Source organism: Salmo trutta, chromosome 7, assembly GCF_901001165.1.
Source record: "Salmo trutta chromosome 7, fSalTru1.1, whole genome shotgun sequence".
Lineage (NCBI taxonomy): Eukaryota > Metazoa > Chordata > Actinopteri > Salmoniformes > Salmonidae > Salmo > Salmo trutta.
Window position 1 is genome coordinate 7,742,636 of NC_042963.1, and position 19,417 is coordinate 7,762,052.

A 19,417-nucleotide genomic window follows, 5' to 3' on the forward strand; every position below is an offset into this window, starting at 1 on the left:
CCGACAGACAGAGACATATAAGCAGGTAGACTCAGACAGACAACGAGGGATTGGGATGTCCAATTGCTAGAGAAACATACAAAAAAGCAGACAGACAGACAGACAAACAGGAAGTAAGAGAACAGGCAGAAGACAATGGATAAAGACAGACAACATTTAGTCTCAGCTGCGGTCAGCCATGTCTGTGTCTCAGTGTCTATAATGATTTCTGACTCCCACAGCGGAGCTGGAAGTCCAATGTGACTTTGAGCCTGCTGCCTGGAGAGGCCTGGCTGCTTAACTCGGAGGACACGTACAGAGGGCCTTTAAAACAGCCGGACGGCCACAGAGGATTAGTTTCCCTCCTCTTTCAACCTGCTCTTTATTCTCTGACCTCTCAGGGCCTTTCTGATCCGGGGCACATCAGACACAGGGGACCACGGCCAAGCCTGAAGAACCTTGAGCCGCTCTGCTTGGCATGAAAGTCTTGGCTACACCTGTGCCGGTTCCCTGTGATGGTCGCTGTGACTGTGCCTGTGACGGAATCATGCCGACTGTGGCTGGGCTAGTCTCTGTGCTAGGCCAACCCTGCCCTGTGACTATGGCTGTGACTGAGTGGAGCTGACCGTGTCACGGGGAGTCTGGCCTACTCAAGGGGGACATCTCACCAGGTTGTACCATGGGTACATCTACTCTAATTAACTTTCCCATCAGCACGACAGGACTGTTAAAGGACCCGAGTTCTCCATCTCAGAAGCACAGAGTTGACCTCTGTGGAACATCTCTGCTAGGTATACTGCGGCTTGGCTATTTGTCATAATATTTTCACCTTCTTGCACAATGGACTTGATTCCAATTTATGGAGTGAGTTTTTTTTCTATCTTGGCTAATTACTACATGGACTACCATGTCTTTCCTGAGACAGGACTTCTCTCCAAGCCAACTCTTTACCTCCCACTGAACTGATCGTTAATACAGTTCAATTCAGTAGTGCAGGAGGAGGACTACATGTTACCACAGGAGGGGGTATAGGGTGGAAGGTATGGAGAGAGGAATAAGGAGATGGAGAGGATTTATCTGGGTCCATGTATTAGCATCTCTGCTATTCAATGGGCGACAAAGTGCAGTGCACCTTTGTGTGAGGGCCTTCAGATCTAGTGGAACATGTGTTCATATCGTGTCTCTGTGTGTATGTTAATGTTGGTCAGACACTCAAGCACCTTGACTGCCCTCCACCTGGCCCCCCTCTGAGGCCCCACCCCGACCCCTCACCTGTGAAGCAGACGGGACACTTGAAGGTGCCGCCCATGCCCTCGAAGCTGTGCTCGATCAGGTGACACAGGAGCTTGGCCGGAGAGTCAAACATCTGGTTACACAGCTTGCACTCGTGATTGATGCCTTCCTCTGTAAAAGAAGAACACACCATACAACAAGGAGGGTCAGAAAGTGAAGGCGGGGATAAACATATTATACACACACATTATTGTCAAACACACACTCTCACTCATACACAGACACAAAAGGAAAAGCGTAAGCTCATGTACAGGTAAGTTTGTGTACTAAAGTATAGCAGTTCAATTCAATCATTGCCTCTCTCCTGCCTGTCTGCTCATGCTGCAGCACGTTGCACAGCTCCAACACATGCCTGTCCCTCTTCCTTGGCCACAATGTCCCTGTCACAGAGCCCAGAGCCCAGAGAGGGATACCATAATCCCGCTCTAACAGGTCCAGTCTGAATCCTACTGAGAGGGCTGTCCGTCCTTCCTTGCATCTTTCCCTCCATCCTCTCCAGATCTGGCCTGTGTGACCGGCCCGCTCCCCCCCTCCTCTTCTCCCAGTGCCTCTTCTCTCCCGGCCGGTAATTGCCTGCCACCCCCAGTGGTCTGGGCTATGTGCCCTCCCCCTGCTCGCCGCTCTATTTTAAGCCTGCATGAATATCATCAGCGGCCCCCTCCGCCGTGGGACAGATGAAAGGTGGGCGTTGGGTCCTGGCTGGGTGCCTACGCTCCTGTCTTATCGGCCGAGCGTCACACAGGACCGAGCCGCGCCTGCCCCCGCGCCATCATATTGCCTCCACTGCGCCCCAATCCTAGCCCCTCACCGAGTCCCGAACCGTGGAAGACACCGCCGCCGGTCTCTGTCCCCCCTGATGGCAGCCTCCCCTGCCCCCCCCATGCCCCGAGGTGCCCCGCTGCTCAGCAACAGGGGCACGCAGGGTTGATAAAGTCTTCAAACATCCCTGACACCCCCATGACCCCCACCCCCCCATACCCAAACCACCTCCACTGATTCCAATCTCCTCTCTGTCTCAAAGGCCTCCACAAGGGTGACTTAATCCCTGTCTGAATGGCTAGGGGAAGGAGGGGGGTGTGGGGGCTGGGTGCGAATGGGGCTTAGGGGGATTGGCGAGGGCACTCCTTTGCTCTGCCCATCCCCGCTACTGCTTCCTCAAAGACATCACGTTTTGGTGGGATGCCTTTCGGTCCCAAGCCACCCTGAGATGGAGGTTGATTACCATTTAAAATATTAAATTGAGACAAGATTGAAGCAGCAGGTGAAATTTCTCATGAACCCAGAGACACAGAGAGAGATTCCCTCAGAACTGTCTTTGAAAGAAAACCCTAGAGCCACAATCACAATCAACAGCATCAACTGACCAATAGAATCCTGACCTACAAACACCAACTAACCAATAGAATACTGACCTACAAACACCAACTGACCAATAGAATACTGACCTACAAACACCAACTGACCAATAGAATACTGATCTATAAACACCAACTGACCAATAGAATACTGACCTACAAACACCAACTGACCAATAGATCTAGCATACAGGTCCAAAAGTGAAAACCAAGGTGAAATGAGGGTTATGTATGGGAGACATCGGGAGAATTGAAGGCAACTATGAGTAAAGAGAGAACAGAGCTCAGTACAGAGAGCAGGGGGATAATTGGGCTGTCTGACAAGGGCCGGGGGCGCAGAGTGAGGGGGCCCAAAGCGTTTCTGTGTGTGTGTCCTACGAAAGTAATGTATTTTCTATGACAAATACAGTGGTTTTGATCAGTGAGTGGGGAGTGTACTCTGTCTGTCCTCCCTTTCAGAGTGTGGAGGGAGCGCTGGTGAGCCGCGCACTGACAGGCACAAAGCGGACTGAGGCTGGGTCGGTTGGGCTGTGTGTGTGTGTGTGTGGGGGGGGGGGGGGGGGGGGGGGGAGACCATGGAGAGATGACAGGACCCTGAAACATCCTGATGGCCCGCTTTGTGTCTGAGAGAGCATTTGATCCGCGAGACGGCCACACAGCTGCATGGCTGCTACCCTGGGAGGCCCACGCTGGGGCAGGATGGGAGGGAAGGAGAGCAGAGGTTTGGTGAAGGTGAGTCCTATTAGTTTCACTAAACTACAACACAAAACCAAACTATATTCAACTTGCAGAAAGTGCATAACATAATTACTCATTACTACTGTACTACACTGCTATACAAATCACTGATGCAGAATATCATACATACAATCCTTATTAGTGGTTGATCTCTTATCGGTGCCATTCTGTGACTATTAGACTACTAGCACCAACCGGTTGAATTGATTAACCACAAGTAAGAGGTTTCCAGACTTGGCACGTTAGATGAGTGTAGGCATGTTCGGTAGTAGCAGCATATAGAGCAGTCATTAGTATGGCAGAAGGGAGAGGTTAAATAGCTACAGGACATTTCATCCTTCAAAAGGCCCCACTTCAGCTATCTGTACCACAGATCAGACACAGAGAACAGGAAGAAAGAGTAGGAAAGAAAAGAACGTCTGAAAACACACTGATCTGTTAAGAGGCTTGATCAGTATGCAGAGTGAAGAGAAGAAGAGAGAGCGTGTGTGAGGGCGAGATAGAGAGAACGGGAGAACATTTAACTCCGATTGAGAGGGGAAAAAAACCTTCCCCACCTCCTAAGGTATGCACCATCTTAATTGAGAAATGGCATGACGCCGCCACATATACGCAGAATTACTGATGAGGGCTTGCCAGGACACTAATGGGAAAGAGAGAGGGAGTGAGACAGAGGGAGAGCGAGACAGTGTGAGACATGGAAAGGGGATGGGAGAGTGAGGAAGAGAGAGGGGAGAAGAAAGAGCGATACAGGGAAAGAAAGAAGGTAAAGGAATACAGACTGAGGTGGATAGAGAGATTGAGGGCCTTGCAGCAATGGAGAAAGGAAAGGTGTGAAGAAACAATATTTATGTATTATTCCTAAATTGTTATTCCACCAACTGAACAGGATTCTTATCCTGCACAAACACTGCTACGGCATGGCGGCTGCTTCTGTTGCTGCTTAGCCAATGTGCTTCCAGCTAATTGACCAGAGGGAGCCAGGTGGCGCCCTGACTCACAGCCCTCCCCGGGGACAGTCCCGTCTACACAAGCCCCCCCCCCTCCCCCTGTCGGCTCCTCTCCCCCACCCACCCACAACACCCTGCAGCGTGCACTGGCACACAAATGAGCTCCTTGGTTAGGAGCTGGGCCTCCCCAGGGCCCCGGCCCCACTCCCCTCGCCCTGCGGCCTAAAACCCGGCCTGGCGATTGATGGCAGGGACGGCAAGAGATACACCAGGGGAGAGCAGAGGGGGGGAGGGGGGCAGGAGGGGGGCAGGAGGGCTGAGTGGTTGAGGGGGTGAGATGGAGGTGCTTGGCTCCTCTAGGGGGCTAGCTCAAGGTGTGTTGCCATGGAAACACAGAGGGAGAGGAGGGAGAAACAGAGGCATTCTGAGCTTGACCCATGGTGGTAGGGCGGCAATGTGGGCCAGAGTATACACACACACACACACACCTGCTGCAGAGCTGGAGGGGTCCCAAGAGCTCTCCACCTCTACTCTACTCTCCCTCTCAGACACACACAGAATGCTGCAATGCTGAGTTGATCCCTGGAGCTCCTAACACCCACACATAGACTCTCACGCGCCTTCACTCAATCTCTCTCTGACACAAAGATCTTGTTTACACACAAACAAACTCTCCGTCTGCCAGTCCGTCCATCAGTCATCGCAATTCACTACTCTACTATCACCAGTTTAGTGACTCTGCTAGTGACTATTCCTCTCTATTCTTCTCTTCATTCCTCTCCCTCTCTCCTGGCCACGGCTCTGGTTCACACGTTTCCTATTATCTGTAGTAAATATTTCCGGAGCGCACTCTCCGGCGGCCAAGCGTGATGGAGTCTCCGGCTCCAGATATTTTTGGCAGACGTGGACAGCATATGGAGCTGACCAGCTTGGAATCTCCTATCAGATTACATAACAGTAGGATGCTGGATCTCTCCACCCAGTAGAAACCAAACTTCATGCAAACACACAAACTCTCCTTCCAAAGCACACTAGATAATCACAACTCTTCCCCCCCTCACTCAATCATCTCCCCCTCCTCTCACCAACTCCCTCCATCAAAATCATTTTTAAACCTCTGCTATTCCCTGACACTCAGAGGAGGAAGGGGAGGACCATCCTCCTCAGTGAATTTCAGAAAAATGTAAATAGTGAAACTTTAACTGTTTTGCAATGAAGGTCTACAGTAGCCACAACAGCACTGTAGGTTAGCACCATGGTGTAGCTGGAGGACAGCTAGTTTCCATCCTCCTCTGGGTACATTGACTTCAATACAAAACCTAGGAGGCTCATGGTTCTCACCCCCTTCCATAGACTTACACAGTAATCATGACAACTTCCAGAGGACATATTTCAACCTATCAGAGCTCTTGCAGCATGAACTGACGTTGTCCACCCAATCAAAGGATCAAATAATTAATCTAGTACTGAAAGCATAAGCTACAGCTAGCGAGTACCGCAGCACATAAAATGTGGTGACTAGTTGACTCGGAGAGAAAGACAATACAGTGGCTTGCCAAAGTATCCACCCCCTTGGCATTTTTTCTATTTTGTTGCCTTACAACCTGGAATTAAAATACATTTTTGGGGGGTTTGTATCATTTGATTTACACAACATGCCTACCACTTTGAAGATGCAAAATATTGTTTCTTGTGAAACAAACAAGAAATATCACCAAAAAATTGAAAACTTGAGCGTGCATAACCATTCAAAGTTTCTGATATTTTTTTATAACCCAACCCTGATCTGTACTTCTCCACAACTTTGTCCCTGACCTGTTTGTAGAGCTCCTTGGGCTTCATGGTGCCACTTGCTTGGTGGTGCCCCTTGCTTAGTGGTGTTGCAGACTCTGGAGCCTTTCAGAACAGGTGTATATATACTGAGATCATGTGACACTTAAATAAAGTCCACCTGTGTGCAACTAATTATGCCTTCTGAAGGTAATTGGTTGCACCAGATCTTATTTAGGGGCTTCATAGCAAAGGGGTGAATACATATGCACGCATCACTTTTCCATTAAAATGTTTGTACTTTTTTTTTTAAACAAGTTGTTTTTTTCATTTCACTTCACCAATTTTGTGTATGTCCATTACATGAAATTCAAATAAAAATAAATTTAAAATTACAGGTTGTAATGCAACAAAATAGGAAAAATGCCAAGGGGGATGAATACTTTGCAAGGCACTGTAGTTTAACCATTTTTAACAAATTAATATCTTAAATGGAGGAGCAAGAGAGAGAGATAGCTATATTTCATCATTTTTTTCACTTTCACTTAGCTAGCAAATGCAGCTAGCTAGGTTAGCCTACTCAAACACCCGGCTCAAACAGAGGGATGCCATGTTAGCTAGCTGGCTATGACTATCCAACACTGGAACTCTTCCAAATCAATGTAAGCTTTTGGTTTTACTAATTTATTACCACCGGGGCCCGCCGTTGTAACTGCTAAACTGCTTACTGACTGTACTACATGATTGTAGTGGGTTTACTAACATGTTAATTCTATTAGCTATGTTGACTATGACATTACTTTAGCTAATATGGTGACAACGACTTAGGCTGTGTGTAACAGTTATGATATGAAGGTTTGGCTTGGAAAGGTTGTTTCGCTTGGTCACAGACAGCTGATGTGTTGTGAAGTCCACAAGCGAAGGGCAAAGGTGAGAAGAGAAGAACGGGTAGATACAAACAACTTGTTGTATTCCTTATCATATGTGGCTATGAAAGTGAACTGTTTGTGGGTGATCAGGGGTGTATAAATGGAAGCAAACGGAACGAAACGGGGATAAACATTCCTGAATTAGTCCAATAGAAACTCTTGTTTGCAACTGTTAGACTAATGATTACACCCTAGATCAGCTAAATGCAAGCAAGAGTGTGCAAGGCAGTATGTGTCAATGTCTGTCACCTCAAATCTTTCTCTCAACCTGTGTGCACCTACGTTGTAAACTTTCATTCATAGGCTAGGTTGTATCAACGTCATGATGGGTAGAGGGAAAATTTGAGTATCATGTAGTAGCCTAAACCTATCAATGTTACAATGAACTGGGTGAATGGAATATGAATGACAGTCATCCAATATGCTTTAATAGAAATAAGGCCATACTCCAAAAAAAATATCATCCACCCTCATCTTAAACGGTACCGACCGCCACTGCTTAACACGCTTTTGGCGAGCTTGTGACCTAAAGACTGGTGTATTTGGGGAACAGTGGGAAAATGTCCACCATGATAGATGCACAATGTCCGGGTCCCAAGGTTTTCCATTCTGATTGGGTCTGTTGACACACTGCAAGGTCAAATGGACCAAACTGCTCACTCTGAACTGCAGGACAGAAGCCTCTGGGACTGGAATCCCTCATCTCCAAGACCCCCCTCATCTCTGGCAAGATCCTTAATAATCCTGCTAGTCCTATTCTACTGAACTACTAACCACTACTCTTTTTTCCTCACACCAACTCCCCACCTCCAACCAATCACATCTCATCCCTCCTCCCCAACACCTGGGCTCCACCAATCAAGTTTAGGCAGTGGTCCCGTGGCCCCTGCCCAGCAGCCCTGGCCGCCCGCTGTCCATCCAGGCCTCTCTCCCTGGGAGAGCTGCTTCTCATTTCCCCCCCACACACACAGATAAAGAGGCAACACACAGAGACACAGGCAGGGACCCCCCAGCCAACGCCAGAGAAATGGGAAATAATCAACTAAATAAGCCTGGAAGTGCTGCGTGTCCTCAGCTTATACCTAGCTGCCTATATGGTGACAAGATGATTATGTTTAGGGATCTTGAGAACACGTCAAAAATAATGACAGCCATACGAAAGAAAAAAAAACTGCAAATCAAAAAGTAAATTATATGTCAATTTAAATCTCAGGGCGAAAAATATATATATATATTTTTTTTAAATGTACGTGCACAAGTCCAGTGAAATGCCTTTCTTGCATGATCCAAACCCAACAATCAATAGTCTGTCAGAGCTAGGTTAAAGCGAGAGGGAAAATATGGAAATTATATTTTCAAATGCCAAACTTACACAATAACACCAGACAGCCCAGACGGATTGTTATGAGCGGGGAGTATAATGTATGCACAGATATTTGTGTTTTGAATGTTAATTGAATGCTCAGAAGTGCCCATGTGGGAATAGTTCTAATCAGTGCACCAATAAAACTGCCATATGATAAGTCTTTATAAGTGCAAGTCACTCCCAGGGCCTCCATTTATTTCAAGTGGTGCTCTACATCTTCCCTCCTCTACCTCTTACTGACCCCACCCATATGTTTCCATATGCCTCTGTCTTATAGCCCACATTATCAGCCCATAAAGGCTGCAGATAGACCACATGATGAGACACTGACACACAGGCCCTACATACCACCTTAGTTATAATTAAAAGGTGCTATTTGAGAACATACACTGAGCGTAGACAACATTAAGAACACCTGCTCTTTCCATGACATAAACTGACCATGTGAATACAGGTGAAAGCGATGATCCCTTATTGATGTCACTTGTTAAATCCACTTCAAACCAGTGTAGATGAAGGGGAGGAGACAGGTTAAAGAAGGATTGTTCAGCCTTGAGACATGGATGTGTCCTGTTCAGATGTGTATGTGTGCAATTCAGTGGGTGGATGGCCAAGACAAAAGATTTAAGTGCCTTTGAACAGGGTATAGTTGTAGGTGCCAGGCACACCGGTTTGAGTGTGTCAAGAACTGCAACGCTTCTGGGTCTTTCACGCTCAACAGTTTCCCATGTGTATGAAGAATGGTCCACCACCCAAAGGACATCCAGCCAACTTGGAGTTAACATGGGCCAGCTTCCCTGTGGAACACTTTCGACACCTTGTAGAGTCCATGCCCTGACAAACTGAGGCTGTTCTGAGGACAAAAGGGGAGGGGTACAACTCAAAATTAGGAAGGTGTTCTTAATGTTTGGTATACTCAGTGTACATTCTAACTGACATTATTAACTGGATGGTTCAAGCTCTGAATGCTGATTGGATGACAGACGTGGTATATCAGACCTTATACCACGGGTATGACAAAAACATTTTTTTTTACTGCTCTAATTATTTTGGTAACCAGTTTATAATAACAATAAGGCACCACAGGGGTTTGTAGTATATGGCCAATATACCATGGCTAAGGGCTGTATCCAGGCACTCCGCGATGCGTCATGCTTGAGAACAGCCCTTAGCTGTGGTATATTGGCCATATACCACACCCCCTTGCCTTATTGCTTAATTAACCGACAACCAACATCACTCTCTCCAGTGGAAGGCATTGTGACTGTGGTAGTTCCCACTGAGAGCAGCAACACAAATCATCATAACCCATCCAACCAGGTTACCAAGCGCTTCTGTTCTGTATCTACAGCTAATCACCATGGCAACAACGATTGACTGTAACCTGTAATCAAGGCTGGTGTGAATAATGTGTTCCTTTTTATACAGTTATCTGTGTGACTGGAGCTTTCTCTGGCCATTGCTGGCAAAGACAGCTGTTTCTGAGATTGAGGGACAAGGTTTTCAGAACTGATCTGTGCCAAAACACTGCAAAACTAAGAATCTGTAATGAGGAGACAACGAAACCAAGGAAAATATGGTTATTTTACTCATTGATATTGCTCATACAAAATGCACTGCGGTCTAACATACACCCGCTGATCTAACCTGCTGCCCACAGACTTCAAGGTGAAACTCAACACTTATTCCATGCTCAAGACTCAACTTTAATAGTTGCAACACATACAGAATATATCTACACAAACACACCCATCACAGATTGCTAATTGAGGTGATTGAAGATTATGTAGATAGTGTAATTAGGAGTGTTGTAAATGGTGGTATAGGCTTCTGCCTGGCTGCTGCTGGGCTGTGTTTCTGGACAGCCCTGGTCTGAGAAAGCCTTACTGAATCTGAGGCCTGGCTGCTGTTGGCCTTTGTTTCTGGACAGCCCTGGTCTGAGAAAGCCTTATTGAATCTGAGGCCTGGCGCTGTGGGCTGCTAGAGAGGCAAGGCACCTGACCGGACTCACAACTAACACCACTGGTCAGCAATCTTCACAAGGCACTTTACTACCCTCACTAGCTACAAGAGATGGTCTGTAGTAGTATAGTATTCAAACACATTTTGCACAAAGAGAAACACTGTTGATCATTAACATAGAGGTGGTGGACCATCACTACACTGAAGATAGCTTCATCTGAGAGAATGTTTCCCTGTACTGACATGGCCTTCAACAGAGCATATCCCACAGCCAGGCCAACAATGCCACTGCGTGTATTGGTGTGTGTGTGTGTGTCCACGTTTGTTCACTTCTGTGCTTTTTATGTGTGTATTTCTAATCCTACCATGCTGTGGTGCATGTGTGTGTGTGTTCATCTGTATACATGTGTGTATGCATGTGAATGCCTAATCCTACGCCCCTGGGTGCACTGGGGGGGTTTATCCACGGTAGATCTCCCAAATGCGGCTAAAAAGCAATCTCCATGAACCATTCCACAACAATTTCTCATTGTCATCTCTTCCCTAAGGGAGATGGCAGATTCCTGGGACTTAATTTCCTGTCCCCCACCCCAACTCTCAGCTGTGAGGGGAAATAATCACAAACAACAACCCCAACAGCAGCAGATTTGAACGATCACACAGATATGCAAAAGACATCCCAACCTACTTTGTAGCTAGCGATCGGCAGCCAGGATTGTGTGTGCCTGCCACCCTGCTCTTCCCTTTGTGTTGTTCCTTTTTCATTAAAACACCAACTCAGTCTTTGGCCGGCTGGTTGTGAATTATCTGGCCGCCAAGGAGGGGGAGAAAGAATCTGAGCAAATATGAGAAAGCAGCAGGATGCTAATAATGCACCTCCTGCTGTTCAAGTTAACCTGCAAATGTGTCCATCTGTAGAGAGAGAGAGAGAGAGAGAGAGAGAGAGAGAGAGAGAGAGAGAGAGAGAGAGAGAGAGAGAGAGAGAGAGAGAGAGAGAGAGAGAGAGAGAGAGAGAGAGAGGACATAGAGAGAGAGGACGTAGAGAGAGAGGACGTAGAGAGAGAGAGAGAGAGAGAGAGGACGTAGAGAAAAATAGAGCGGTAGAGGAGATAACTATACACCAGGGGAAATCTGGGGAAAAATGGAGAAAGACAATTAAAGGAATTCTTTATTAAATGATTTTGGGGGGGAGGGGGGAGTCAAACTGAGACCAAGGTCTCCTTTACAGATGCGCCACGTATTACATAAGGTACAGAAAAATCTACACATCAAAATACAAATACAAAATCCAAGCAGAATTTAATTATTTAATTTAACTCCCATCCAGTACAATGCCTTGGCAACATTGATTCCCTCATGTCAATAAAGCGCGAACATCTGAGAAAAAGAGTGATGTAGAGAGAGAGAGATATATATAGAGAGAGAGAGAGATGTAGAGATGGTCTCTGGCTGAGTGCCTGCTCTGTGGCCGTAATAGTGAGTGGAGCAGTAGGAGTGACCTTGGCTGTCCCGCCCCCTGCCCTGAGCCCAACTGTGCATTGCCTCTGGATGTTCCACACTGGGCCGGGCGGCACCGAGCCAAGCCCAGCCAAACCCCACCACGCCGGGCTGTGCTCAGGCCCTCCATGCCCGGCCCATGGTAACACTCTACATCAGCACACCACTCACAGATAGACATCCCAGCACACACACTAAACAGACACACACACCACAGACAGCGCATCCATCCCCCCCCCACCCCCCAAAAAAGTGCATAAAAATACTGCAGCTTTAGTGAAGACACTAATAATTTGTAGGTCATGCGTGTGAACCTCTGCCAGAAGCATCAACTGATACAACCCCCCCTCTGTCTCGTCACGAAGCGTGTATGTTGGCTGGTGTGTGTTAGCAGACTCTACTGTTAGGGTTTGGAGGGAAAGGGGAGAAAAATGTCAAACGGAACCAAGTCTAGACAATAGAACAAGAAAAGTAAGAAAATCAATATTCCAAATGTAATTGGTCATCCTGATCTCTACTCTCTGTCCCCCATAACTCCGATATATTTTATGATGTGAGAGAGGAACTCAACTAACAACTCCTATCAATTGGAGATCCTACTGGGAACAGAGCCGGAAAGGAAATTGCTGCCAATCATGGCTCCTACATGTGAGGGCATATCGGTGTGTGAGACTGAAATAATTCTACAGCAATTCAAAGGAATCAGAGCAGGCACAAATACCTGTAGAGCATGGTGGCAACCCGGTGTGATCAGTGTGACCAGAGCCAAGAGAGCTCTGTAATACCAGGAAGAGAAGCGTTCGTTTCTCCGAAATAAAACCACAAATTGCTGTCCCTCCTACAGTGCAGAGCACTTTGCTCCCAACAATTTGATGTCAGGGAAAGGAGGAACATTTTTACATTCACATTTTTGTCATTTAGCAAACGCTCTTATCCAGAGCGACTTAGTTAGTGCATTCATCTTAAGATAGCTAAGTAAGACAACCATATCAGTCATAGTAAGTACATTTTCCTCAAAAAAGTACTAGGAAAAGACAAGTGTATTAAGGATGCTCTTAAATGCCCTTTTCCTCTGGAACTCAATCTCCCAGAATTCCTAACTCTACTTTGTTTGTGAGTTAGCGTAGCAGCAGAGCCTTTTAAAAGTGTCTCGTTGTGAGCAGGATTCCCAAATGAGTCTGGGATTCTGCACTGATAGGGGCAGAAAGAATTCAAGCCTAACAAGCAGCAGTGTGGAGCGGAGTGCAGGACAGAACAGAACACAGGCAATCAGTCTGCAGATGCACCAGAGTTCACACTGGCCACAGGGTGAGACTGCACCAGTGATGCACACAGCTAACCACCCAGCCCCCCAGCCCCCCAGCCCTGCCTGCCTGCCTCACCCGGCACTGTGTACTAACGGCACCACTTAGCAACCAGACAGGGGCTCCTAACCAGGGCTGTTTGAAGGTTATCTGTGGTATAAAGCAACACACTAATATTAATATCAGTGTGTCAAGGATGCAAGTTATTAAAGATGACTGAGCATTATGAGGGCATGTGGAGGGAGACCTTCCCCTGGGGGTGACATCAAACAAGATGTTCATAGACCCCCAGTCAAAATAAATCAATATTAATGCACACACATCCACAACAAAGGACGCGATGTCAGCGCTCCCGTTTAGAGGACGCTTTTTCATCTTAACTTCCCCCCCCATAGAAGGAGGGAGGAGGCGGAGGAGGAGGGGGAAGAGGCTGTTTACCCCCCTAAGCAAGCTCATGTGTCCCAGCTAAGAGGCCCTCAGTCAAATCAAAGGCTCTCCCGCCATGCCAGGGCTAATATGGTGTCACCTACACACTGAGGCTGACGCCAGGTAGATGTAGGGAGGCAGTAGGTGGAGGGGCTACTATTCCTCATCCTCCTACTTCCTCTCTGTACCTGACTGTCGGACGGGTCTGTCTGGGTCTGTGTCTCAATAGCTGCACAGTGACTGCAGACAGGGAGCGTAAAGGAGTCTGCATGCTTCTCAGCCGAAACAATTCAAAAATGACGCCATTTTGTGACTAAGATGTCCTCTGCAAAAATGGAAAAACAATCTATGACAGATTTCCTGAGTTCTCTCAGATGAATTCTGACTAGTTTGAGGAAGTGTATACTGGCTACGGCATCTCAAAACGGACAAACAGTACTATTGTTCTTGTTTTTCAAGCAAAGGTCTTTTAAGAGAGTATGTGAGCACACTCGTTCAGTTTGCCTAGCGGAGGTCGGCTAGGCGCCAGCCCAACTGAAGCATGCTGACGCCTTAAGTGGCTGGAAAATATCAGAGGGGGGATTTGGAGTCTTTTCCTTAGACTCTAAGAGAATCAAAGTGTCACAGGCACCAAATCCCATCTGAATGCCTCCATCCTGTTCTGGTGGATTCTGTGGCTTTGGACTCTGTGAAAGAAGTTCCTAGATTAAATTTACCATGAACTCCTGATGACCTTGCAAGTGAAGGAATTAACAACTTCACTGGTACAACTACAATAGCGACAGAAAGGACCTGTCTACAAATATGTCTTTGGTGTGCCCGTCCAACAGCGTATGCAATTTATAAATTGCACACATTAACATACATTACACACACATGACCACAAACACATTATGCAGAGATAACAGCTGGAGCTGCAGTCAACATGAGGGCAGAGGGGGAGCCTGTGCATAATATCATTGTTGTTTTGTTCTCTGTTCCCTCCCTCTCAGTCCCTCATCAAAATAACATCTGTTTGCATCATACAGACACCTGACAGGCAGCTGATGTCGCCCCCTGCTCCACTTCTCAAAATCAGAAAATCAGCCCAAAAACTGGCCAGCGTGTGTGTGTGTGAGAATCGGAATGTGTGTGTGTGTGGCGGAGCACATCTGGGTGCAGAGCGCTCATCCTCATCCAGATGTGTGCTTCCACGCTCTGCAGCCTAACGCACACCTGGACACCGTCAGCATCCAGACACAACGGGGGGGGGGGGGGGGGGCTAGCCCCAAAACAACAACAAAATACTCAACACACACACACAATTATCCAAATACATGTCAGAGGAGCTTTGTATTTCCATGGGCATGGACGGTGCCCATTTAAGGTAATAAATAGATATTGTGTGTGTGGGTTGGTTGAGATGGTGGTTTTCTGCAAGGTACAGTATGTGATAGGATACAGCCCTGGCTCCCTCTCTCGCTCTGCAGTGTTGGGTGAGGTGAGGTGGGACTCAAGAGGAGGGAGGGATGGCTGATCTCGGTGTAGTCACTAACGGTTGCCTGCCTGCTCTCTGTGCTCGCCCCTCTCCAATCCCCCACACACAGCAGCCCCAGCCTAATCCCCCATGATACACCTGGGCACTTTCAGAACCACAGAGACCCACGCTGCAGCTAGAGGCTAGCACACATACGGACATCCAGATGCTGAGTGTAATTAACTTACCTACCTCTGTGTGTGTGTGTGTGTGTGTGTGTGTGTACATGCGTGCATACATGTTTGATCTGTAGGAGATCTCAGTATCTCACTATCCTGCAGAAAACAAAAGCAGAATAAGTTTCCTTCAGCCCACATCAGGCACGCACACACACACACTGGCACACAGAGATTGCAGGCAGCCCTTGCAGAGTGCGAGAGTGAGATCAGGGATGGATACCTGCTGTGGCACAGAGGAGGCAGTTCTGTGCTAGGCTATGCCCAGGGTCTTAATGACTTAATTGAGGTAATTATTTGGATAAGAAGTCCAATCACCTGGTTCTTTTCCTGAAGGTCCTCATCAGGATCTAATTAAAGAGCTGGTCCCAGTATGAGCCCTCACTGCCAACCAGGCCTAATGCGTCAGAACAGAATTCAGGCTTAAAACCGACTGCAGTACAACAGCCAGGTAAAAACAATGCAGCTCAGGGACCGACTCCCTTCCGCGTCACCTCTCCGTGACCTCCGCCTCTCCCTCCATCTACAACATCTCTCATTTCATTCCCGCTGTCAATCTCCCATTCACTCAGTCCATCTGCACTACCTCATTCATTCATTCATCTCTCCATCACGCTCTCTCTCGCAGTCCCTCTATAGATTCCCTTCTCTTCTCCAGCTCCATCATTTTCCCCTACCTTCTTCAAGCCTCCCTCCCTCCCTCCCTCCCTCCCGGTAGTGGAGCCAGGGTGAGTGTAGAGAGGAGGCTCTCCTCTCCTGCAGGAGCGCTGCTGTGCTGGTTTAATTGCGACAGCACCCTCATGAGTTAGCAGAGCACGGGGCGCGTCAACACCTCCACAGAGTGTTCAAGGGTAACCAACGGGGGTGCAGAGTCCCCCCCAGTTCTCTCCACCCCCCCCAAGCCGAATCCTGAAACAGGCACCAAGAGAGCACCCATCAAAATCCCACTCCTCACATCTCATTAATCACCTGCCAACATCAAACAGCAACTCTCCCTACCGCCCGGGGGCCACCGGGCCGGCCCGCCTGCCTCCCTGCCTAGCTGTTTGGGCGGCTGTGTGTTGGCAGCTCTGCTGTGTGCCATTTGTTGTGTGTGTTGTGTTAGATGCGTAGTTGAAAGTTCAATAATTGTGTCTGTTATGTGTGTACTGTCAGTTGTATTTTGTGAGTGTCATGAGTGTGTAGTGTCTACTGTGTCTCATGTATGTCACATGTGGTGTCTGCAGAACGAATGTGTTACAGGACAGTATGTGTTTGCGTCATTTAAGCTATTTGCATAATCAAACTACAAAACACGTCTGAGAGTCTGAGGAACTTTAGGAATATTATTTATTAAAGCATATTGATAATCTTTTGTGCCACTGAAATCTGACTCCACACGCAGCCACCACACACTCAATAAAAGCTCTAACTCACTCCCACACACACAATCACACAGAGAGACCAACACAGACACTGTGTCTACCACTCAAATTCTCCTAGTGTGATGAATAGCTAGGAATGCACTTCCTTAATGACAGCAACACATCGAGTGTGTGAGAGAGAGAGTGTGAGAGAGAGAGAGAGTGTGAGAGAGAGAGAGAGCTCTGACAGCCCACTCACACACCAGGGCCCCAGTAAGCGAGGGGCCATGCCATCTCAGTCTCAGCACTGGGCCTCATGGTGCTGGGAGCTCATCTGAATGGAGACCTCATTAACAGGTATACAGTAGCCAATGGGTAGATAGAGAAGATGCTAATGAACACACTAAACAGAGGAGACTCCACCACAAATCTGCCTGTCAGTAATGCTTCCCTCCACAGCAGTCTGATAGTTAGGCCCAACTAATGTGTTACCTGCAAACAACTAAAATCCTTTGACATTTTAGAATAGTTAAGATTTGTAATATAAATTGCTTTACTTTATGGGGATATTATAGAAACAAACAACCATTTCTTAATATTGGGTACATCAGCAACAGCAGCAACCCCTCCTGCAGCCAGAGAGTCAGCGGTCCAGCCTCAGCCTGTCAACTCCTCTCCCACCCAGTCCATTGTCCCGATAGCCATTGATTTAGAGCGTAGAGTGCACAGGGTTTCCATGGCCGCCCAGCAGGGTCTGTTCCCTGAGGTCCAGCCATGCAGTTGCAGTGGTTGCCGGAGCCTCCCTCCCTCCACGAGCACAGCCCAGCAGAGCCCAGCACAGGAAGAGAAGAGCTCAGGAGCTGGGCTGACTTCCTGTGGAGCCACGGCGGTAATGGCAACCAGACACTGAGCACAGAGAGAGGCCTGCCTGTCAGCGCAGAGGAAGTACCAGCGCCACCCGTAACCTGATCTCTGCCCACAGCTGTCCAAACACCAGGGGGAGAGAGGGAGCGAGATGGAGAAACAGAGGGATGGAGGAAGGGGGTGAGGGGTGAGGGAGGGGGCCCCTGGGGGCCTAGGGCAGGCTGGCGCTCCCCACAGTCAGGGGTACATTCTTTCAGCTCCTCTCGGTTCTCCCCCACCCCCTCTCCCCTGACACTCTCACCCCCTCCATCTCCTCCTCCTCCTGCCACAGTCTGCTCCAGGAGATGGGCCAATCAGGGGGGCATTTTGGAGAGGGCTGGGGTGGAGGGAGGGGAGTGGAGGAGCACAGCACAGTGTAAGTGTCTTTGTGCGTATGTGTGTGTGCCAGTGCTCAGTGCTCTGCTCTTATCTGGCCTCTGTAGATTGTGCGGGTACGTGTGTGCCCATGTGAGCGGGGTTGTGGGTGTGTGTGTTTATCCCTCTGTGTTTGTGGGGGGCTGAGCTCTAATCTGGCTCCTGTATGCCCATGTCAGTGTGTGCTCTCTGCTCTCTGCTCACTCTCCTGGGGATGGTGACAGTAAAGTCTCTTTAATCCCTGCCAGCCCCGGCTCTACAACACACCTCCCACAGCATGCTATTAAGGTCCGTACACACACACGCACACACACACTTACAGGTCACAGTCAATGACACACATCTCTAAGCCACGACCACGCACCACCTTGGTGAGGGCTGCCTGTCACACCTGAGCTAATCCACCAGCTCTGGCGCTACGAGGGAAGAGGGGACAAACCGTCTCAGCCGCCAGGTTAGGGTGCTCTCTGCCTCCTTACTCAACTCTTCCACACCTACACAGAGGTAATGCCTGATTAAAAGAACCATGATCAGGCATTGGGCCTCACTGTGTCTGCCACTGTCGGACAGCTTCCTGACCATGGCAGTAGTGATATCCTGATCATCTGCGTTCTCAGCCACATGGATAGGGGCCTGCCACACTATACTGTCTCATACCCAGTAGCACCACAGTACAGGACAGACTCACACAGGCCCCAAATGCACGGTAGAGAGGCCCATCACAAAAGGACAGCAATTTCTCCTTGCCATCCTCCCGCTCTCTCTCTGGTTCTCTCTTCTCTTCCCACATCTCTCCATAGATAAGCACACTATCCTCAGACAGACAGACTCAGCCCAGAGGGGAGAGGAGACAGAGTATGTTGAAATGAACAGAGCAAAAGAGGAATAAATCCTAATAACTACCCCCCTCGCCCCCTCCTCCCTCAAAAACACAAAATGGGGAAAAGCTGGGAAAAGGGCCTGTGCTGTTTCTGGATTAAAGCAGAAGGGGATGGGGGGGAGGGGTGTAGGAGGAGGGGGTGGACACGGGGAGGGCTCATGAAGAAACGAAGCGGGAAGTCACATCTAAGCCCCAACACTCCTCCAAACACTCCTCCGAAGAGAGGGATTTACTCTCCCAGGGAGGTAGATAGATGGAGGGAAGCTGGAGAAGAAGAGAGGCAGGGGGAAAAAAAACTGCAGAGGGAAAAAGACAGAATGGACTGAGAAAATGGAGGACGCCATTAAGAAAGAGGGAAGCTGTGGAAAACAAGAGTCATTTGTCAGATGCTATGAACTGCTCTCCATTCTCTAGGTTGGGTTAGGGTCCTATGAAGGCCAGACCACTTGCTTCAGGCCAATATTTCTCTGAGGCATGAATGCAACTCCCCACACTACATAATCTGTCTGCACTATTACCAAGCACATATACTAGACTGCCAGTCCCTAAACCAGAGGAATGGAGCTCTAGCATGTCTTAAACCAGAGGAATGGAGCTCTAGCATGTTTTAAACCAGAGGAATGGAGCTCTAGCATGTTTTAAACCAGAGGAATGG

General features: G+C 48.2%; 1 protein-coding gene across 3 annotated transcripts in view; it reads right to left on the reverse strand.

Annotated features, from left to right (window-relative positions):
* Positions 1–19,417, reverse strand: part of znf423 (zinc finger protein 423) — a 140,927-nt gene that overhangs the window by 13,766 nt on the left and 107,744 nt on the right. For all 3 annotated transcript variants that reach the window (XM_029757786.1, XM_029757785.1, XM_029757787.1), the window contains one exon: positions 1,252–1,383. In XM_029757786.1, the coding sequence (XP_029613646.1) occupies positions 1,252–1,383 (132 nt within the window). The remainder of the gene's footprint in view (positions 1–1,251; positions 1,384–19,417) is intronic.